General features: G+C 42.6%; 1 protein-coding gene across 1 annotated transcript in view; it reads right to left on the reverse strand.

The window, feature by feature from the left end:
- Window positions 1-24,245, reverse strand: part of LOC311040547 (voltage-gated inwardly rectifying potassium channel KCNH7-like) — a gene marked incomplete at both ends in the record, with an annotated part of 127,269 nt that overhangs the window by 4,329 nt on the left and 98,695 nt on the right. The window contains 8 exons of the mRNA XM_084050878.1: window positions 3,003-3,162; window positions 6,577-6,876; window positions 9,401-9,485; window positions 10,210-10,415; window positions 15,612-15,864; window positions 19,832-20,031; window positions 21,223-21,390; window positions 21,971-22,202. Of these exons, the coding sequence (XP_083907004.1) occupies window positions 3,003-3,162; window positions 6,577-6,876; window positions 9,401-9,485; window positions 10,210-10,415; window positions 15,612-15,864; window positions 19,832-20,031; window positions 21,223-21,390; window positions 21,971-22,202 (1,604 nt within the window). The remainder of the gene's footprint in view (window positions 1-3,002; window positions 3,163-6,576; window positions 6,877-9,400; window positions 9,486-10,209; window positions 10,416-15,611; window positions 15,865-19,831; window positions 20,032-21,222; window positions 21,391-21,970; window positions 22,203-24,245) is intronic.

The following is a 24,245-nucleotide window of genomic DNA, read 5'->3' on the forward strand; positions in this document are numbered from 1 at the left end:
GCCTGTTGACTTGTCCCACATTTATTATATTCTGTACAGTGGGCCACAGGCAGCGCTAACCTGGATAAACGGGAGAGATATGAGTGAATCTCACACTGCCAGGGGGTCAGTGGTGGACGGTAATGAAATGAAGTACAGTACATTTACTTGAGTACTGTACCCAAGTACATTTCTTTGAGTATCTGTACTTAACTTGAGCATTTGTATTGTTGGAATGGATACTTATGCCTTTCACTAGGTTTCAAAGATAAATATTGTAGGCTACTTTTGACTACACTGCATTTCTAGGAAGGGGAAAAGTACATTATGAATTACATGCTATGCCCTCTTTCAAATATAGTGATATTTCTGGAAAATCTTTGAATTTCGGGGGGAATGGCAGAAATGCTAATACAGCAATGCAGTGATAGTCAAAGGAAAATGTACTTTTGAGTACTTGAGTATTTTTAAAAGTATGTATTCCAGTACTTGAAGGACAAATTTGACAGAGCAACTTTGCACTTTCACTTGTAGTTGAGTCATATTTGACCAGGAGTATCTATCTCTATACTCGAGTACTGGGGTTGAGTGCTTTGTCCACCACTGTAATCCTTTTACCAAAAAAAAAACTATCGGAGCAAATCAGCACTAAGGCTGGGGCCTGTTTCAGCAGAACCGGGATAGCGGCCAAAGTTGTTGTCTCACACTATTATACCTGTACAGTGGGTCACAGGAGCGCTAACCTGGATGAATGAGAGAGATATGAGTGGCTCCCACACTGCTGTACTACTGCTGTACAATATGTCTGAATCATGCAATGGAGTGCCAAGTTAATATCAAGTGCAGGTTTCTTTCATTCTTTTCATTTTTTTTTTGCTGATGCGAAACCAGATTGATCTTGTGTTGAATGATGCTGTGTTAAAATAAGCAGAACTGACACACTGAAATGTCGCTGGCTTATTAATATTCTTTTTTTAATTGGTTGAGAAGCCTGCAACCTTCTATACTCTGATTTAATTTAGCCGAGTTCATCCTGCCATCCCTATTTTGGTCGTGTCATTATAGGTGAAAATCTTCAAGCTGAAAACCTACAAGCTCACAACGTGTCACATCCGTGACACATAGCGAGCTTGTAGATCATCTATTTTCACTACAGTACAATGACATGTTAAGTGGTTAAGTGGAACTGTCATTGTAGAATCAATTTCTTATTTTTTATTTCAATTACTGTTATCGCTATTATTGGAATACAAGATTACAAATGACTCTAAAAAATGTTTTTCTTACAACCAGTGCAAAAGCAAATGACAGCTGTTTTATATTTTTTCTGGTGTGCCTGTTTCTGTCTCTTAAATCAATGCAGCCAATTTGCCTGAATAATGGAGAAGGAGGGCTGAGAGGCGGGCAGGGGGGGAGAGATAAAAAACGAGGTAAAGTCGGTAAATTGAAGAGACAGAATCAAGCGGGCGGGGGAGGGTGGATGACGGTCGATAAAGACATCCAGAAGTAAGGGTCTGGCAGCTGAGACAAAGTGCCTTTTGCTGCATTTTAACGAAGTCGCCCCCCAAAACTCGCCATCCGCGTGACATTTCTCCATTACCTCTATCTCCCACCGACATCCCAGCACTGGGGCTGTGTGTGACGTCAGGAGCCTCTGGGATGTGTGTGAGAATGCGTCTCGTGGGCACATGCTATTTATAGCTAATGCATGTCTTGTCTGTCTGTCTGTCTGTCTGTCTGTCTGTCTGTCCGTCTGTCCGTCTGTCTGTCGCCTCCGCATCTGCACCGGCACAGAGAATCACATGCCTCCCCCTCCTGCTCTGTGCCTGCCTCGCCAAAAACCTGAAGGTTTACCACGCAACTTTTAACTATTAAGAGCTGAGGCCGATTCTACAAAATGTCTTCTAAATCCTAACAGTTTTTTGAGAAAACTTATGTTACTATGTCAGTGGTGCTCAAACCTTTTCACGTCAAGAACCCCAAAATGTATATGTATTTGGCCGCGGACCCCATCTCAAAATATTTCATTCCAGGGACCCCCAGAAGCAAAGATTTGAGTTACAAATGTTTGCTTAAAAATATATATATATTCAAAGATTTGCACACATTTTCACGATTTTTCAAAAATAGCAGATCTACAAGCTCGTAGCGTGGCACTCGGTGCCGCGCTATGAGCTTGTATATCTGCTATTTTTGAATAGCCAAAGTGTAAAATAATGCTTTTTTAGCTCAAATCAAAAAATGACAGAGATGCGTTCCAGGTCTCAATGGGTTAAACCAGAGGTTCAGCGTTTGGGGACATAAGGGGATCAACGTGGGCGGCATGGCAGATTCTGAAACGATGACATTGCAAACTTCGGATGGCCAGAGTTAAGGTCGGTCCAGACCAAGCACTATAACTATATTGTTCATGCACTGTCGTCATTATACTTGTGGTGTGTGTGTGTGTGTGTGTGTGTGTGTGTGTGTGTGTGTGTGTGTGTGTGTGTGTGTGTGTGTGTGTGTGTGTGTGTGTGTGTGTGTGTGTGTGTGTGTGTGTGGACCTGTGCCATCCACTTGAGTTAGAACACATTTTTAAACTATACGTTATAGTTGTATTTCTTGGAGTGGACAACCCATAAGGGAATATTTTGTTTTCAAGTTACCCTTGTCGGAGGCTGAATAGAAAGTGACTTTGCTTATTCCCTTGACTGTGTTTTTTATTACATCGTCAAGTTGCAATGTCGATCATAAAGCTAAACACACGGCATTTCACTTTCCTCCTTCAGGAGGAAATCCAACGCTTTTACTAGATCCATTATGCTCAACCTTACCTTGTTAAAGAATAACTCAATTTAACTGCTATATACTTTGTTGACCCCCGGTCAACAAAGCATATAGCAGTTAAATTGAGTAATTCTTACAGGGGTCAATACATACATGGTCCCTTCCTTTTTTTACCTCTACAATGGGGACGCTAGGGTTCATGTGGTTAATCATTGTTACTAAATATTTCCCGTGTGGGTGCACCACCCAACGCTGACCTGTTGAGGTGCTCTTGTAACAGGTCTAGTCGTTGCTCCACCTCTCCGTAGGTGACATCGGTGTCACTGTCATCCTCCCCAGCCACGGCCTCCTGACACCGGGCCGTGTCCTCTGCAGCCTCCTTTGGTCTCTCACGCCCCCACTCCTGTGTATGGAGGTCTACGCACGCACGCACGCACGTACGCACGCACGCACGCACACACACACACACACACACACACACACACACACACACACACACACACACACACACACACACACACACACACACACACACACACACACACACACACACACACGCGTATATTATGTAATATGCTATTACAGTTCCACGATTCAGAAAAGTTCACAATGTCATATTCCACCACTATTAAACACCAGTGTATTTAACCATGAACCAAAATGACAATAACGATCACAGTACCTTTGACTATAAAATTATAGTTAAGTATTTAAGAAAGTATCGAACATGTGTAAAATAATGACTACAGGTACATCTGTAGTCTACTGGCAGCGCGCATACACATTTTGGCACTGATCGGTCCAGCAGTTAGCGAGATAAGCTCCTGACACACACATGCACCCTCTAATAGACGTTTAACTTTTTGCAGAGCCAATGCCATAAAAGGAAATTCTCCTTTAATACATTAATAAGGCCACTGGAGAGGTAGTTACCTCCTTCTGAATTACGACGCAAAAAAAAAAAAAAAAAGCAATCCTGATTGTGGTTTAGAATCGGAAGCATTCATCCACCGTTTCTTCCCATGTCAATCACTTCTTTATTTCTTCGCTTCCGTGGAGGTGAGGCTGACATTTCCAACGCGTTGGTTGTTCTGCCACGCTGATTATAGGAATCAATACCACTCTGTACCGCGCTCTGACAGAAATCCAATTACTGTTGCCAGAGCTGAATTAGAGGATATTGCCACCAAATCAACACTCTGAAACACGCTTCTCCTCTCAGGATGTTACAGTACATTATGTGCTGAGGAGGTACAAAGTATTATGTCCACAGATCAAGTTCACAGGATAAGGATCAAGAGTTAAATAAAGAGGTTGATACCCTGGGATGAGGCGACTGTACATTTCAATCTGAGGATTGATTAACTGAGTCATATTTAAGGGGTCAGATAGGTGGACCGTGAACGCTTTCAAAATGTGCATTCAGAAAAGGTTTGGAACAGCTGATTTAACTCAACCTTTGCATTCCTGCACATATTCAATATTCACACACACAGGAATAGACAGAGCGATCCTCCCCCGCAACATTGAACTTTTTCCCGTTATTTGGTCATGGCTTGTGATCACACGGGGTGACCCCTGGTTGCTGAATCTAATCCTCTTAAGTTTGATTACCCAGCAGGTTTTAGGTTTCACCATAATCACACATAATCCTTGTTTGAATTTGTTAACACATTGCCTGCCTAAGACGTATATATACGTCATTTAGAAATCAGCTGTTGCCTGCCAATGACGTATATATACGTCTTTGGAAAAAAGGGAAAAAAAAAAAAAAAATTTCAAAAAAAAATTTTTTTTTTTTTTTTTGCATTTTTTTATAATTTCAACCCTTGTCGAATTATGAACAGATTAGGAGCTAAAAATGTTCGAAGATTTGCTGCTCCATTCACTTCAATGTTAAAATTCAAACGGACAAACAATTCACTTTGTTTTTTGGTTTAAAACTACTGCTTTTGAGCTATATTGAAACATCAACCAAACATGTCAACGAGGTCAAAATGACCTCGTTGACATTTGTGAAACCACACCTGAATCTCATCTGTGATTAGAAACCATCTGGGGATCAATCATACTGGAGGAAAAAAATCTGTGGCTACGCGAACAGGTACCAAAAACATGGCAAAACCCTGGCAGGCAACAGCTAAAAATCTGAAAAAACTCTGGCAGGCAATGTGTTAATAAGTGTGACGTTCCACTGCCGGAGCTTTGGGATGGTTGAATTTTTCAAAATTAATTTGCGAGCCCTAGGAGGAGAAAAATAAAAAATCTAATCATGTGGATCTCAGGATCCACATGTGAACGGCGTGCCTCCAATGTGGATCTGAGATTTAATGTGGCCAGCCTGTGATGTCAGCAGTGTTGGGCAAGTTACTTTTAAAAAGTAGCTAGATATAGTTATAGTTACTGCTCTCAAAAAAGTAACTAGTTACTTTACTAGTTCCTAAATTATAAAAGTAACTACGGTAGTTACTTTACTTTACTTTAAAAATAATAACACAAATAAAAGTGCATTATGTGCAGTCCATATATCTGCAGTGGTAGAGAGATATTCTAACTACCGTAATCAAATTTCTTTTTGAGGGGCGCCTGCCGGCCTAGCGGTCCAGGCGCATACCACATATGCTGGTAACCCAACTTGACAGTGTCTCGTGGGTTCGACTCCCGATCCCTACGACCTTTGCTGTGTGCCACCCCCCAATCTCTCTCCCCATTTCCTGTCAGCCTACTATCCTATCAATAAAGGCAGAAAAAGCCCCCAAAAATATCTTTAAAAAAAAAATATATTTTTTTTGAGCTCAACTTCCATTTTAGCATTATTCAATGTCCAGGTAGTTGGGAAACGTCTTTCTGCACAGTGGCCCTGCTTTCTTGGTATTTTGCTGACTAGTTCTCTGAAGGCAACAGACTCAACCGTTGCGATGGGAAGCATGTCCTCAACAACATACCTGGCAATCGATTTTTGGCTGTTTAGATGGAGTATATTATAGCTCCCTATACCCTGAAATTGTACCCTACGTTAACCAATCATCACTCCTCTCTGCCACTTTCTACTGTGCAACGTGCTTTGGCTCATGTTACTATGAGAGCACATCGCCTGTAAATTAGATGACAGCTCCGCAGGGGTAATCAGTTCAGTTGGATCACATAATGTACACGCAGTTAACGCACCCATTTAAATCACAGTAACTATAACAGCGTTACTGAATGGGAAAAGGTAGTTACGTTATTAGTTACCGCAAAAAGTAGTTGCGTTACAGGTTAGTCCCAACACTGGATGTCAGTAACCTATGACGTCAGTTGTTTATGATGTATCTATGACGTATAACTAAACATTTGGGCAAGTTAAAAATCCGCTATCTGTATGTCCGTCTGCGTGTGCGTCTCTAGTCTGCGTACCTTGAGAACCGGCTGAACAGCCGACTTAAAACTCGCCGTGCACCCGAGGGAGAGCGGTGACCAGCGTCTAGTCGGTCAGAGTGCCATTTGTAAATGTGTGTTTACAGGAATCTTAGCATTTGTATAGGTGAAGACTTGTTTCTTTATGATTTCAATCTGAAATCTCAAACTTCTATCTGTTCTTACTGGTTGGCAGAATGTGTTCAGCAGTCAGTGACGCATGTTTGATGTGTTGGGGCTAAAAAAAGAACGGCGTAGGCCAGGGTGTATGGATTAACAAACAAAACATTGTTTAAAGATAAAATCATCTTTGGAAGAGGCTTTCTGTTGCCTGTCTACTATCTGAGTCAAGGATAACTCCCTTATAACTAAATACATGAATAAAAGACGCATAGAACAACACGTGGTGCTATAGATGTTCCCATCTTGTCTCACCTCTCTGTGCTCTGTCTCCGCCCTGAGCGTCCGGGGCGCCGCTCAGCCCGAGGCCCGTGGCGTGGTCCTTCACCGCCGGGTAGCCCAGCACGCCTGAACACAGCGGCCTCTGCTCCTCCTCCTCCACCCTCCCTTCGTCCTCCTCCTCCTCTTCCTCCTCGTCTCCCTCCTCCCCGTCCTCCGTCGAGACTCGGCCCCTCCTCGCCTTGGGCGTGGCAGAGGCCGTCTGGGAGCTGGCATAGCGCTGGCGCTCCCGCCTGGCGTTGCAGTATGACGACGGTGTTTCCTTGCTGTGCCCACCTGTGGAGGGAAAACAAACAGGATCAGAGTGTGCGTGTGCGTGTGTGTGGTGGGGGGGGGAATACTTCCCATGGGGAAAAGTGAAGCCTGCGAGGTTGAGCAGTGTCAGGGAAATCATTTTTAATTGGGGTCAGATGTTAAACTAAACAACGGTCGGGTCAGCCGGGCCTGAGAGGTTCTGCTATTAAAATTTGAGGTTCATCTTCTCATACAGATGGTAATCGATGTCCACCTGTGTGTACACATCTGATTAAATCAAGACCACGTCAATATGCCGTGCACTCAGCTGGCTGGTAGCCCACTTCATTGATTGTAAGCAGAAACTTGCAGAACCTGATGGGTTGGTGGTATAGTCTGGAAATAGCTGGCCACTGTACTGTGAAAAGGATTGTTTAGCAAGGATTGACTGTCTTCACTCCCGTTAATACTGGGAAATGGTGATACTGTATTTGGATGGCCTGTAACCATGGTGACCAATTAGATTTGCCTGAGTCGATGCCAAAGTGCCAAGTTTGCTGCTGTACTGAGGCTCTGTCTCCAAGTCCCAACTCTCTGAGCTGTTGGAATTGAAATTACAACTGTTCCCACGGTGCTTTGAAGCTATTGCTCAAAATGACTCTGTCATTTGGAGAGCTGCCTCGCGGTCGGACGGATGGCGAAGAGGCTGCTATGCTTCTCTGTAGGTGTAAAGGATTCAAAATCATTACACATTCTATCAACATGACCCATGACACCACTATCATTGAAGCATGGCATTGTGTCCTGAATTACTGAACAACTCTTGGGGGAAAATTCGGACATTCGTGATCGAGTCCAACAATGACTACTGCATCCCAAAGGCTAGAAATGTAATTCGTGTTACGTGTTCTGTTTTGAATGTTGGCCATTTAAATTAAATTTCCCATATGGCCAAATGCTGGAATGCACAGAATCCATTCTATCAAGACTTGTAATTATTTTTGCATACATACAATATGGTGTGTTTCTGTGGTCTAGGGATTCCCATAATGCAATGTGTGCCTACTACGTAAGTGTAAACACGGCTGTGTACAGTGAGTTGGTTTATAAATTCAAAAGATTATTTAATGAACTACTTAAACCCGATATTGACCATGGTCCCCCAGGCCCATGGCTGGATTAATTGGGGGGGGGGGTCTTCACCAGTGGGTGCTGCTGACGCTGATGCACTGTACAGGCCTCTTGTCCTTTTTTCCCCTCTACACCAAATCTCTTTCACGAAAAAAGAAAATCTACAAGCTCTGTTTGATTGTTGCTTTCCTTATCCTGTTCGCTACTGTATGTAAAGCTGTCATCATAGAACACGTCAATTACAGATGTGACTACGCGATGCGACGTGTTGTGAACTTGTATATCTGCACATTTTGAATTTTGAATGTTCACCTATTATGACATGCCCAGAATAGAGACATGCTGGTTAATTAAACCAACTGTAGCTGTTCCATTTTAGTGTTAGGCGTCAATAAAGTAGAAAGTAACACCTGACAGTGAGGTTGTCAGATGTTGTCGGATAGCTGTCAGATAGTGTTCTCTTTTCTACTGGTTTTCTTTTCTTGCAATATCTTTTAAACTGTCCCAAATGACATGTTCTGTGAAGTTTTCTCAGCAAGCAACACTTGTTTGAATGCATAATTAGAACTCTTCACTGAAACATTCAGAGTTTGAGAGACAGCACAAATTTGTGTGTCCTGAAAAACGACAAATTTCAAGTTTGAATCCAAAGCAAAAGTACTTTGTGGCGAAATGAAAGACTTTCTTAGACATGTTTTGTGTTTTGTATCGGCTAATGAGGGCTAAATGTGTGAGAATCCTGAGATGTCTCATAACTGGGAGTTTTCTTTATGGGTGATCACCTCAACACGGAGACATATGTTCATCTTTTAACTAAAAACTGCTGATTATTCAGCATCTGTGAAAAACAAAAGCATTATGATTTTGTTAACAAAGGACTTGTCCTTACAAATGCTTTATTCAAAGTAACATTTGTTACTACATGAAGGTTTTATCTAATGGTACTATGTCTCATTGTACACATGTAAAATATCAGTACTTTGTGCAAACTCATGTCCCAATACAGAGGCAAATTTGATACCCTAAAAAGATATTTTAACTTTCACTTTCAACCAATTTTTGGCATCATGTCATTTTAGGCAGAAATATTGTATTTTTGGCCCGTGTTTGTGGTAGGGAAGCCAGGCAGGGAGGGTGACATTTGTCACTGTGTACTCCTACGTCTTCCCAGTGGGGGCTCCTCACTGGCAGGTGATTACCGGACTTTTACTTGTAAAAGAACATTTCTGCATTGCAGTATTGATACTTTCACTTAAAACGTGAGTACTTTTTCCACCTCTGTCAGTGAGTAGCAAAAGTACAGACAGCGAGAAATTCTCTGCAGGTTGTAAACATTGTCTTTGACGGGGCGTCAGTGATGCACATCCGTAACGCACTGTACCAGAGCTAGGGGGTGTTGTACCATCGTTAATAAGTCTACATGTCCTATCCTGACCTGTGGAGAGTCTCCCGTTGTAGGACACGCGTCTTCTGCACCTGCTGTCCTCCATGTCAGAATCACTGGCTAGGGGTTGGGAGGCCTGTAAACAGGAACAAAAAAACAAACTGTCAAATGTGTATACAGATTTAGGCACACACACAAACACACAAATGTGTACACGCTCCCACACAGACCCAAATCCACAGATACAGGTTACAGTATATCGTCACTGACGGGCAGAAACCTTGTATCTAGCTCCATATCTCATATTTTTTATGTTTTTTGTTTTTCATAAATCAATGTCCTCTTTTATACTTTGTTGTATGCCAGTGTCACACAAAAGTGGTGAAAATATCAGATCTAGAAGCTATTTTTGGAAGTACAAGATTTCCGCCCGACAGCGGCAACATGCGTGCGAGACGCGAGTACAATACCGCCGTGTACACACACACACACACACAACGTTGTTAAAATAGAAGTCAGGATTCAAACTGACAACCCTGGACATTCACTTATCAAAGTGAGCCAAGGCTTTGTGAAGATTGCCTCTCTTGTCTAAGGTGTGTTCACAATGTTAAATGAGAACACACAGGTCTCTCTTGTAAAAGAGAAGTTTGATCTCAATGGGGCTTTCTGGAAAAGTAAAGGTGAAATAAATTAATACATTCAAGTGCAGTTAATGATAGTAATGAGTTCCTCCATTATTTGCTGAAACACACTCAAAGGTCCCTCACATTACATTACAGATGTTACAGTTACAGTTAACGAAGGTCATGGTAGACCTCATATAAAACTTAAACCCCCAACCCTCAGGAATTGGCTACCTTGGTATTGTAATCACGGAGGTCGAAGGTCAACTCCAGGTTATTGAAGAAGTGGTCGGAGAACTCGGGGTACATGTCCAGCACTTCTAAGACCTCCTCCCTCGTGATGGTGTGCAGGTCGCAGTAGCTCAGCGCGCGCACGTCCGCGTTTGACTTCCCCGGCTTGCTGTACATGTGGATCATCTCACCGAAGATGTCGTTCTTGCCTGAGGGATGTTGGAGGAAGGAATCTTGTGGTTACAAGATACATATACATTTCCAGATGCAAGTATTTCTCGCTGGCTACGTAGTCCCATAAAGATAAGTATCGTCTGAGTCATCTGTAGCCTGGCTCCAGACCCTGAATCGCTAGCCTCGCATTCAGGGTCTGGTGACGCTGTAGAAAGGCAGGGTTTTCTCGGTTGAAAATCCAACCGGCGGCCCGGCCCAATCAGGATCGGGATAATCCAGTATGAACCAATCGCTAAAGAGAGCCACTTTGGCCACGCCCCCATCTCAGAAAACGTCTGCACTGAGAGGGCTTTCAGACTGAATAATGAAAATTCAGGCTGAGTGTCAGGCTAAGTCATCTGAGCACTGAGCAACCATCTGTTGGGTGAAGCAGTAAAAGCAATTGCCCTGCCCTGGGCACAAGAGTTCAAAACCTTTAAACCATATCCGATTACCAGATCCGATTATCTGATCCATTACCGAATGGATCAGATTTGGATTTTACGTACATTAGTTCAAACCTGGGATCATAGAATTATCTCAGCAAACATTTTATGTCAATAAGAAATATACATTTGACTATCTAATTGTGATCCAAAACTCGGATAGGGATTAAAATGTTTTGAACTCTTGGGCCCCGGGGACCAGAAAATACTCCCTTTCCCATATTGTTTGCATCCTTATGGGGCTGGAGTTTAATGCAATATTTATGAGCTAAGATGTGAAGGGTATTCACTTGTGTAGCTTAAGTGGTCCCGGCAAAGTGACTCAGCTAGATGTCTGATAAAGTACTACATAAATCTACAGTTAAAGGGAAATAACCCAGGTCAATCTTATTTTATTCAATAGCTGTGAGATAGCGCGTACTGTTATTTGCTTGAAGGGGTTCCATTGGGTCCCCAGCTAAATGATTGATAGTTAGGAACCAAATACACTGAGGTTTTTACAGTGTGGATTTGGGCTCCAGAAATACAAATATCAAATGAGGGTCCGTGGCCTAACGCATATCAAACTGCGGGTCTTTCAAATTGATATGTTTGATAATTACTGTTTTAGGGAGTCACTTTTGTACAGTAAGTGGTTCCTGCAAATTGCCTCAGCCAGATGTCTAAAATGCAACATAAATCTACAGTCGAGGGAAAACAACCAATTAAATCTTATTTTATTCAATTACTGCCGGAGTGCACCTACTGTAATTAGATACCACAGTAAGCTATGACCTATGAAGTGATGAAGCCCTTGGCATGCAGTGCCAAAAAAAACACTAAACGGGCGTCACTGTTCTCTAAAAAGGGGGGGGGGGGGGGGGGTTCGGGATTCCAGTGCACAGGAAAATGTGAAACTCTCAGGGAGTTAAATTAACACTCCGGATTTTGCTGTGTAGGTCTATTTATCTAGCCATGGCAGGCAATATTTGCCGAGTCGCTATGTAAGCTACTATTTGCAACAGCGATGCTTCTTTACTCATTTTGACCCTATTGTGTCAACAAGTTTCCCTGAACTTCATCGACCGTGTGAAAAATGAATGTCTCATTAAATGAGGTTTAGCCGGGCGTGCGTGCCCTGATGCTGGAATGAGAGAGGCAAGTGGAGGTGAGAGGAGGACGGGGAGAGGTTGATGGGGTGATGGTGGGAGAGATCAAGAGTGGAAGTAATGGATGCAGAGGGGACTTCCGGCAGTGCCAGGCTTTGAATCACACGCATTTGTTGTTCGCTTCCTTGGAATTGTTGTTGTTACCAGATGATGTTACAGGACATTTTCAGTGCAACAATAACAAGATGCAAAGTGCTAGAGGGAAATATGAACACATCTAGAGATACAAAGGACACGGGATGACAACAAAAATCTCAAAAACAAGCCAAAGAGAAGAAGGGGGCTGCCATCTTCTCTCGTGGAGGCTAGTGGAAAGGAGGACATGATGAACGCTGCTCAGATTCTCCCAGAGCTGAGAGAATTAAGGACAGAAAAATCACGAGTTGTTCACCGACACTAAGGCCTTGTTATCTAGACTAGAAGCGTCGATAATGGATCTGAAACAACAAATGGGGAACTGGAGCAAAGAACTGTAAAGGCAGAGTCAATATTTGGTTATTTAGATTACAAGAACTAATGCTGGGTTCCACATGGCAGCCCAGCCCCAGCACCACACCTTATGGACTAGCACAGCCTCGCACAGCCTCGCACGGCTCAGCACCCAAAATATCTCATGTTTCCATAGCACAGTAGTACCCCCTCTCTAATCCACAGGTATGTGTAGCAGACTTCGGTCATTGACACTCCTTTGTAATGTAAGTACATAGGTGGAGGTCATTGCTTCTTGCCTAACAATGTAATGTAGACAATTAAGGGGCCAACTGTCCCATATACAAATGCAAATCACCTGAGCTCCAGCTATCGGTAAGAACCAAATGGACCCTTAGAGGTCTGTAAACTGTGTGTAAAAATGGAACTAAAATGGATGATGTTAATAATAAAACTGTTTATTAACAACAAATGTAAACAAATCACAGCAAACCCAGTGCAAATCACAGCAAATACTGTGCAAAATATTTACAAATAAAAACAAAAATCACAGCAAACTATATACATGTTCTGAAGTCCTGGGGGAAATACAGTCTATCACTTTAGTCTACCAAAATATCATGACCACGGCCAATCAGTAGCTAGCAGCATTACACATCCCCGGTTTGGCCCTGTTTGGCCTAGCCCAGACCACCCTAGAGTGGGGACACAATTGGCACCCTTTTCGGGCCTTTTCGGCCCACAGAGTCCACTTTGGCCCTGGTCCTTGTATATGGAAAGTGTCGGTAGAAACCCAGCATTATGAGACCCGTGCTGTGCCGTGAATACACATGTTCTGGATTTGTTTCCATAAGCTACGGCTCGGTTTCAGATAAGGTTCTCAGAACCAAATTTGGGCCCTGTTCATGAGGTGGTACTATGAGTTCTGGGAACCCAGGACTCACAACTTGTACTATGAAAACTTTTCTAAAATAGCAGATCATCATCATCATCTACAAGCTTTCGGTTATAATGGACACAAACAAAAAAACATCATAGAACTTCATGGGTTCTGTAAAGTTTCAGATTCTGGAAGGTTCTGGATTACTCATCGTCGTCAAAAGGCCAATTTAGTGCAACAGAACATATCGATTAGTAACATGTGAGGGTGTTGTGGTATCTATGAGACACCAACCTGCGCGATGACCTACAGAACCGCATGCGTCACCACAACCTAAAGATTTACAAAGTTTCTGAAGAAAGTGAGAAAAGCGACGTGGCTGGATTTGAAACACCTTATTAAATAAACAATATGGCTCCCGCAGGATACCAATTGAGAGGGTGTACGGATCCTTGGGGCTACAACCAGCCAACTCTAGTCTGCACAGCTGTGATCAATCATTGTACTGTTTCTAGACTACACTGTGAAGGAAGGACTGAGAGGATGCTTAATGTGCTCGCCAGGTAACCACATATTAGAATTCTTCTACTCACTTTGCGGCAGAGCAGAGGTATTTCAAACATTTTGTCTGCCTTGAGAGATTACCCTACCAGACACCCCAACAGGAAAGGCAGTGAACCGCACAGCTCATCCATGCTCACCTTGCCTTGCTTGGGTGTTGGAATCATGCTCGGAGGTTGTGGAAAATGGAAACATTTAAAATGATGAAATGGGTTGAAATATGAATATATTTTATTTAAGTCTTAAGTGTCATCACTGTCTTTTTGTTTATTTTTTTGATGATACACTGCCGGATAATTTCTTTATGGTAGAGACAAGTTTAGAGGAAGAGCACCTGCTACCCATTGTCTCTGATGGCATGTGGTTTTAAATACAGTATACTATATCCACAATGATTTAGGCATTGTAAAAATAACAGAAAAGTGAGCTCCTCGGAGAGCACAGTTGTGGGATGCAGCCTTTAGGAGACAAGGAATTGGCAGTGTAAAATAGAACAGACTGTGAAACTGTTTGCGTTGCCTCCTATGGACAGAAGTGAAAGTGGGTTTGGAGGTGCGTTCTATCGAGGCTCCTCAACAAGAGATAACAATGTGGGTATGATTGGATGTTGCGTGCATTATATATGGCGTTGTTGTTTGTAAGAAATAGGCTCTACAGGCAAACGGTATGAAGTATCAAAACCCTGTTTGAAGGTCATTGTCACATCACACACGAGACCATTGTGTCTATTTAAAAAAAATCTAGTTTCTGCAGTAGTGACATTTGTAGCATTCTAATGCCCCCTAAGGGTGGAAATGAAATCTCATTTGGCTCTACTCTGTTTAGAGTCCCCTCGATGTGTGATTCAAGTTTGAGACAGAATTGACGTTGTGTTCCCGCTCCGACAAACTTTGGAATTCAGTCATAGCCAATCGGAATGGAATGACACATTTAATGCTCCTGCAGAGCCATGCCGTAAAAAGAACATTAATAAAACCGCTTGTCGTTTATGGAGGCAGTGTAATACAAATTAATGGACCATTTTTACAGATGTGTCATAGCAGTGTACAATTACAGCTGCAGCTAAAACTATTAATGATGAGATCGCTTGATGTACGGTGTGTGTGCCAAAGAGTAATTAATGACAATAATGAATAGTATTGTCAGTGCTTTGTTAACTGGTATACCCACATCAAATATACCAAACTCATACATTAAGTAAGTAAGAACCATACGTTTGATTAAAAGAGGGATGTTGAATCCATGGCAACATTACAAGCACATCAGGCAAATGTGATTAACGTCTTGCTAGGATGAACAACTAGCAGGACCAGGGATCCAGAGGATTAGGAACCGCTACCCTGGAGCTTCTCAAACATTGTAATTTCAAGGACCCCCAGTTTGGTATGCATTAGGCCACGGACATCTATAACTCTGAGGGTGTATAAATGGAAACAAATGGAACCGCAAGTGTGCATTTTGTTCCATACTGAGTTACAGACCTGAGAGGGTCCATTTAGTTCCTAACTATCAATACTTTAGGCACCCCCTGGAACCCCCTGAAGGACCCCTGGGGGTCCCCTGACCTCACTTTGAGAAGCATTGCCCTCGATCCCTTTCTTTACTGTGGTTTATGGGTACGTGACTCACAGACCCATTGCATCATCCAAATCCCCATAATCACAGAAAAGGAAGTCCTCCCTGGTAGTCTTGCCAATTCAGTGAGAAAAAAAAAATACACACGCCTACCCAATATGGCCAAAACAACATCATCCCTGAGAATCTCGATGGAGCCCCGCGATAGGAAGTAGAGGGCAGTTAGCACGTCACCGGAGTGGACCAGCGTGTCTCCGGGCGGAGCGTGGGTGGTCTTGAATCTCATGGCCAGCGCTCGCAGACAGCCTTTGGTGGCACCTTGGAACGCCTTGCAACCCTGGAGGAGGCTCTTGTTGAGGTGGAGGCAAATATCGGCCTGGAGGCACTCGGGGAAACCCTTCAGGACCTGGGCAGTGAGAGATGAGCCACAGCGAACAGGAACCACGGTTACAACGTTAAACTGACGATCAAACGATCAAAGAAGCCATTAGTGGCGTGATGAAACCTACACTGTAAAATCGGTGTTAATCAGCGTTTTCAGTTTAGCTTACTTTATTTGACCATTATTAACCACTTGAACCCTTGCTATATACTGCACTTAGTTGCCCAGAATCCCCAGAGGTCTACTAGTCCCAATGCCATTTTCCCAATACGAAAATAGGCAATCTAAAAGCTCATAACATTGTGAGCTTGTAGATCATGTGGTTAAATGTTATAAAGACATGCATCCTAAATATATATCTATATATATATATAAAAAATTCCCCATACTAATTCTGTTCTGTCTCAGCATACAATAGCTACATAGGCTAAATACAATAATTATTTAATTTCAAGTCTGAGAAATAAGTGGGCTAACTTTTTACACTCTTTGAAACAGGATTTTACAGTGTAAGAATGGAATATGGTTGAGGCTTTGGTCAAAGTTTAGTTTTGGTCAAGATAACTCATAACTCATAGTAATGAAAATAATAACAAGCAGCATAGCCACTGCTCCACCGGAGCAAAAATAAAATGAAAATTAAATGAAAAGGCAAAAAAATGCTTGAGTCAAGCTGACCACATTTTCTGGCGAATTGCATACAATTGCCATCTGTGTTTTTTCCTTCTCCTCAACACTGATATGCTTGCGGTTGATAAGACTGCATTATCCATTGCTGAAAACTAATAAGACTGATATTCATTGGATCTGGGGTTTTGTCAGATTCTGACAAGAGACAAGACAGAACACATATGATTGTTTAACACAAATGAAAGACACAAGAAACTCAAAACACGAAGTGTAAAGTTTTCTTTTAGTTTCATCAGTTTTACCAACTTTCTTGAGAGGTGGTCTCAGAGCCTTCATGAACCCTTCTCCTATGTTAAGGCAAATGTCAAAAGAAATACAATAAATATTAAATTATTTATTTTATATATCTTCTTACATATTAGTTATATTCGAAAACATATAAAAACAATTCCTTTTTGTGAGAGGGAATTCAAATGCAAATGAATGGGCTTGCTATCTCTTACACCTAAAGGGATAGTTCACCCCAAAAAAATATATCGATTAGTCACCCCATGAATTGAAGTCTCCATCGGGTGACTAATCGATAGAAAAAAGGTGATTTTGGGGGTGAGCTATCCCTTTAACCTTCAAAGACTAAATTATGCAATGACAAAAACAATGTATGCATTAAGAGTGAGTGTGAAGGGTAACCTACAATTAGTTTTAATGTTGACAACAGTAAAGACAGACAAGGCGAGGAGAGGGATTCAAGGAGACAGTAGGGTAACAACACATCCCATCCTTAACATGTACGTACATTACAAAACCTGATTTTACATACACTACAAAATAATTCTCACTGTGCTGATCCAAATACAAAACCTAACGACTGTGTCTTTTGTTCGGTAGAATAGAAGAAGTTTGTAAAGGAAAAATTGAACAGCATTTGGCAAATGTAGCCGCCATTGCCAAGCATGATGCCAGACCTCCCACGACGGAGGGAGGATAAACCTGGCAGTGCCAGCATAGCTATGCCCACTCCGGTAGGCATGATTCACTCTTTCTTTGTTATCAGGTGAAATATCATAGCATTTGAGTTTGGATATTCAGATTTCATGCAAAAGTGACTTTGTGGTGTGCCGCATGCAAGCCTACTGGTGCTTAGAAGGACAGTCAGTGTTACTTATTTGTTGTAACTAGCTGGCATGCACTATGCAGGAACTGTAAATCAACCTGCAACGTGGCATCCCAAAGAGTATATTTCTTTTTAGAATACAGTATCTGCGTGTGCAGTAAGCTAAGTAAACATTGTCAAGGACATCGAGGGGGCATGCCTTCAAACAGCATGCATTGCTGGGAGTAAAATGAAAACAGTTCTGTTGAAACCATTATGAATGTTCTAACATCTCACTGCGCAGTGTCTCCCCTAGGATGGAGTTGTAGCAGCGGAGGTGAGCGAAAATCTTTTATCGGCTAGTTAGCCGTCATTCATTCTTCCAATTATACTTTATTCTTTCCAGAATTAACCTGCATCACCACAACAGGTGATAAACACTGGTTGTATCAAAGGGTGTTAATTTACCTAATGACATTTTTATCTCTGCCCCAGTCCACCTGTTGTCCGTCTGTCTGTGAACAGCTAATCTCAGGCACCGCTGGACTGATCAGTGTGAAACTTTGCACGCACAGTAGGCCAAAGAAGAACCTCTGAGCACAATTTTTCAAAACGGCCTCATGGTAGTGCTATAAGAGGCCGATTCACATTTTAGAAACCAAACGGAGCATGTGAAATACCTACTATCTTGGATCTTTGGAATGATAATCCTGAATCGGTGATCATTGCTTGGTTCATTGTTGACATCTTGTTGTTATAGTCTATGTGCTGACATTATCGGGTAAGTGAGCTTGTTTATATGCTCTACTCACATGGTGTGTGAAATGACCTGGACATAGCACAAAATAATATAACGCTAGTTTCTACAGAGAGAGGACGGAGCCCTAGTCTACAGTCTACTTCACTGGTTTGCAAAGGACCTCATTAGGGGGAGGGGATCCCCAGCTAAATTAACCCAATTTTATACTTCGGCTATTCAAAAACAGCCGATCTTCATGCTCAAAATGCGTCCCATTGTGAAACGTTGTGAGCTTGTAGATCAGATATATACAGTACATGTACTGTATATATATATATACTGTATGTATATATCTTTTTTTAATGTTGAATAATTTTGAAAACACAAATCTTTGGGGGGTTTTTCTTACAGGGGTTCCTGGCACAAAATATTTTCAAACAGGGCCCGGGGGTCCGTGGCCAATACAGTACAAATCAATACTGCTCTCCTCTCTCCTCTCTTGTAAAAAACAAAAAACATTTCAGCAGTGTAACACCGCTGCTACAGTAGTGTGCATATACTGTAGGGGAAACACTGCAGCATAACACCACTAACATCAGACACAGCTAAATGAGGCTCTATCACTATCAAATCAACATCAGATCTGCTCAACACATGTACCTCCTGTTCTTACCGGCGTGGTTGGGGGGAGAGGGGGTCATTCCATATGACATGAGGCAAGACATGGAAAAGACAAACTTATATAAGTACCATGAACAGCATTGTGATGAGGAAAGCCGGCGTCACTGCACAGAGGTTTAGCTCAGAGCCGTGACTCCGGCTTTCGTTCAGTTAGTGGCTATGGTCAAACATTGGACAGTATAACAATGAGGTCATAAGCGTATACTATGGTATCTGTCACAAGAGGGGAAAGAAGAAGAGAAGAAGAGATTGTTACAGCTCAGCAAAATGGTACAGACAAAATCAACGTGAAGCTCGACGAGATGAGAGCAGCTTGGGATAAAAGAGCAGAAATAAAACCACATTCACTTTGACGGTGTTAGTTGGATGTTATACACCACCCACCCCGAAGAGATACGGGTAAATTCACATTTCCACAAACGCACATCAACGTGTTCAGATCTCTACACACACGCAATATTTCACACTTGGGCAAGCACCTGGCGACCTTGGCATCCACATGCTGCCGCGAGGGCAAACTTTTGCTTACTATGTTTGTGCCGAAAGAATACATACCAATCACTGATGGAATGAAACCCAATGTAGACTGAAATGTTTGTATGATACTAGGGTTAGGCACACATCTTAGGGTTAAGGTTAGGGTTTGGGGTATAGCTAATGTCAAGTTAATGTTGAATCCACACAGCCCCAATTCGAGCAGTGAATGGTCCACATTTCTTCAGCCACAGCACAATACACAAAAGGTAGCCTTGCCAAGCGGCAACATAATTTGGATGACAAGTAAGGTGCGCGGCGTGCACACACACACACACACGCGCGCGCATGTGAACAAAGACCCCCCCTCGTACCATATTCATGTCGATGCCATTGGTATAGGTCCATGCGTGTTGGAAGTACTCTTCCAGCCTCTGTCTCAGTGGGTTGGGGATCTGGTGGAAGCGAATGAACTCCTTGACACGGAGCATCTGCAGGTGGTACCTGGCCGTGCCTGAGTATAGCCGCTGGATGATGGCCGACACGTTGCCGAAGATACTGGCGTACATAAGGGCTGAGTGGGGAGTGAAGGGAGTGGGAGAGGGAGTGAAGGGGGAGGGAGACATAATTATGAAATACGAATACTGGTATCTCTCAGACCTGAACCTGTACCGTGTCATCGTTTCTGCCTTGGTCGAGGGCGCCAAATGAGTGAGAGGTGTGAAAATGTGCTTCCTGCAAGGTGTGCTTTGAGATTTGGAGAGGTAACAATTGGTCACATTAAGAACCCCAGCATCCATATCCTGGGGGGAACATTAGCCAAAAATAGCCAATCTACAAGCTCACAACGCATCACGTTGCGACACATTGTGAGCTTGTAGATTGGCTATTTTTGGCTATGAGATTTGGTATAGAGGGAAAAAAGTACAGAGCCAACTCAGTTCCAAAGTGTTGACACGGTCTAGGTCTTTGGTTTTAGTTATGTTGTCATTATTTAATAAAGTATTATCGTGTACATACTTTAATATACTGTACATTTACATTTAGCTTTCAGGCAGAAACCTTGCTTATATTATTTGACAATTTTAGTATAGTTTGTTCATTACTTTTGATGCAGTAATGGTCTTTTTCTTTTACGCATTAAAAGGGTCTTAAATGTCCTTAAATTGTCACTTCACTGTCATCTGGGGACCTTTCAAAATCATGTGGGAGCCCCCCTGAGGGTCCCGACCCACAGGTTGAGAACCACTGTCCTAGAGACACGTAAAGTACATGCTAAAGTGCCACTGTGTGCTGAGCTGTCACTGTGAATGACCGTGTGAATGACCGCGTCGCGGTCAAAACATGGCCACCATGATTGTTATGAATGTTTAATCAAAGGCTATTTTTTTTTCTCAGAGTGCTCTGGTTTTGATGTCATAGTGTGCTCTGGTATCAGTTAATTTAGAATCTTTAATGTAATACTTTCTGTACTACCCCAGGACGCAAAAGTACAAAAATAAATGAACCAAAGTCGGCCATACCAGCCCTGACGAAAAAGGATAGTCATTTTGTATTTTAAAACAAAATGTCAGGCGCCAGAGGGATAAACATTTATTATTTTCAACATTTAGCTTTCTTTCTTCTTTCTTGGAAATCCTTTGAACTTTCTTTTTTGTAGGAAAGATCCGCAACCCTACATTTGAAACACACTGCTCTAGGAGTGCCGAGCAAAAACAGGACTGAAAGAAATCACATGCACTGCAGCTAGTAGCTAGTCACTCACAGCCGATGAGCATGACGCAGATGGAGAATATCTTCTCAGAGTTGGTGTTGGGTGAGACATTCCCGAAGCCCACACTGGTCAGACTGCTGAAGGTGAAGTACAGGGCCGTCACGTACTTATCCTTGATGGAGGGACCGGAGCTGGGATCACTGTAGTTGTACCTTTTTCCTGTCATAAATAAAACAAAATTATGATGACAATTACACAGATTTTTTATATTGTGGACTTTTTTATGTGATGAATGCAATTTCTTTCGTTTTCTCTTTATTGTTATGTTTGCTACATTTTATCTCGTTTTGTAAAGCACTTTGTAACCTTTGTAAACGTGCCCTAAAAATAAACTATTTATTATGATTTAATTTAAAATAAAAAAAGAAATGACATGCATATCAAAGCGTTTAAAATGCATTGATAACACAACTTTGAAAATAAAGACGTTTCAAGTCTCTGCAAGTTGGTTTTCATTATGCACTGAAAAGAACTGGGCTGGGCAATAGATATTATATCAATATTGTGATACCAGACTAGATATATCGTCTATTTAATACTTTCAAAAAAGAAAAAAAAATATTATGGTCACAATACAATATTATCATCATAATATTGAAAGAGACATTTGGTCAAAAATATTGTGATTGTTTGGTTTTGCCCATAGTGCCAAGCCAGCCCCAAGTCACAGGGCCCCTAAGTCACAGTCAGAGGGCTAAGACGATGATCCTTTCAAACTGACACGGTAAACATCAATCACCTATGGACACGCCCAGATTGTCAAGCCAGCCAATCTTGTGTTCCAGGTAGGGCTTCTCCACGTTGCCGATGGCGTACCAGATACAGGCCAGCCAATGGGCGATGAGGGCGAAGATGCACATAAGCAGCATGAGGACGGCCGCGCCGTACTCAGAGTAGCGGTCCAGCTTACGAGCCACGCGGACCAGACGGAGCAGGCGGGCCGTCTTCAGAAGGCCGATTAGAGTGGTGGTCTGGAGCAGGGAAGACACACACACACACACACACACACACACACACACACACACACACACACACACACACACACACACACACACACACACACACACACACACACACACACACACACACACACACACTTACGTTTGTATTTGTGAGGAGGAACATTTTAGAATGGCAATTGTATAAATCAGTGGTTGTCAAACTTTTCAATTTCAAGGACCCTGCAGTTTGCTATGCAATAGCCCACAGACCCCATAAATCTGAGTGTGTACAAATGGAACCCGGTTCCATTTGTACACACTCGGAGTTACAGACCTGTAAGGGTCCATTTGGTTCCATTTGTACACACTCGGAGTCACAGACCTGTAAGGGTCCATTTGGTTCCTAACTATCAATCATTTTGCTGGGGACCCCCTGGAACACGTGTCAAGGACCCCTGGGGGTCATCGGACCCCATTTTGAGAACCACCTTTAAGAAATGACATTTTTTACAATTAGTTTTGCCATTTTTAATCATAATCCTAAAACCCTTAGTTGCACGCATTTTTTTTTGCACCGTAAATAGCCTATATAGATTCTCGTAGAACTACTATTATCGGTGCGTGAGACCAACACACGTCATAACTCCAACCCCAACTCCTAAACGTAACTTGAACATTTTCCTAACCACTATGTGACTAAAGGCAACAGGAAACGGTTGGTGGAAGGAGAAGTGTGGTGGCACAAATATCAAACCTAGACAGGCAAGAAATGCAGCCGCCCACTGGAGAATTGCCAGGGGCGTTTTATTCTTGTAACAAGACAGAAACAAATAGAAAAGTTGTCAACACAAAATAATACCGGCTCCAACTGGCTGGAGCTATAGACTGACTTAACTGAATGTCCAGTTCCCTAACTAGGCCAGATTACCGGTCAGAACAAAAGACCCTTGTTGCAAAGTGTGCTGCCTCCCAGCTCTGTCCTCCTGTGTTGTGCTGGTCAGGCGTCTCCCAAGCAGCCCTTCTCTCTCTGGCTGTGACACACCAACTGATAGCAATACAGTCCTTGAGGAGCCTGGCGTAATGAGTTCAACAGGAGACAGCTGTGTATGTGTGGAGCTATCCATGGAGCCAATAATTATGGCTAAGCCTGATAACCGGAAGAGTGGGCACCAAGGAAGAGTCATTTTTTGTAGTAATGTTAAGTATACATGATTAGAACATGCTTGAACATTCGACAATTAATTCGACAGTTGAAGGGTACATTTAGGTGTGATAATTATGCACCGCACATTTAAATCATGCATACTTTACATTACTAAAGACTATGTAACAACAACGACAATTTAACATTGAGGTGCTCACTCCTCACATATAAAACAACCATTCCTCCAAGAAGCACACACACTGGCACACACGCGCACACACACAGAGTAGACACATGTACCAGACTACCAGTTAACAGGAATCTCTATCTACATTTCAATCATTCATCTGGAGCTAATCTTAATGAACAAGATGTTTGTCTTCCTTGGATAGATACTGTAGAGGGGCTGGGACCAGAAGGTCCGGGGTCAGAGGGAAGTTCAACAGGCTTAGTGATTGGTAAACATATGTGGCTGGCTACGGGAGGGCTTAATCTTATTCACAGCCATGTGCTCTCCAGACAGTGACTTGATCTGGGTGCAAACACATCTCACGACTGAGCGTCAGTCAGTCTGCCATCATTGCCAACGGCGCCGTGGAATAAAAACATCTACTGTCACCACAGAACGGGGCTTCTGGTAGAGCAGATTGGCATGCAAATGACCGAATGAAAGGAAGGTGAAGAGAGAGAGAGAGAGAGAGAGAGAGAGAGAGAGATAGAGATAGAGATAGAGACAGAATGAGAGACGCACACACACGCGCACACACACACACACACACACACACACACACACACACACACACACACACACACACACACACACACACACAGAGAGGAGGGGGGATAACACTAAAGAGCAGAAGGATAAATGAGTTCTCAAGAGTCAAACTGTCACTGCCTGGGAGCCTTTGACAGAGCTCACAGCCGCT

This window comes from Gymnoscopelus microlampas, assembly GCF_963454915.1.
Source record: "Gymnoscopelus microlampas genome assembly, chromosome: 24".
In the NCBI taxonomy this organism is placed as follows: domain Eukaryota; kingdom Metazoa; phylum Chordata; class Actinopteri; order Myctophiformes; family Myctophidae; genus Gymnoscopelus; species Gymnoscopelus microlampas.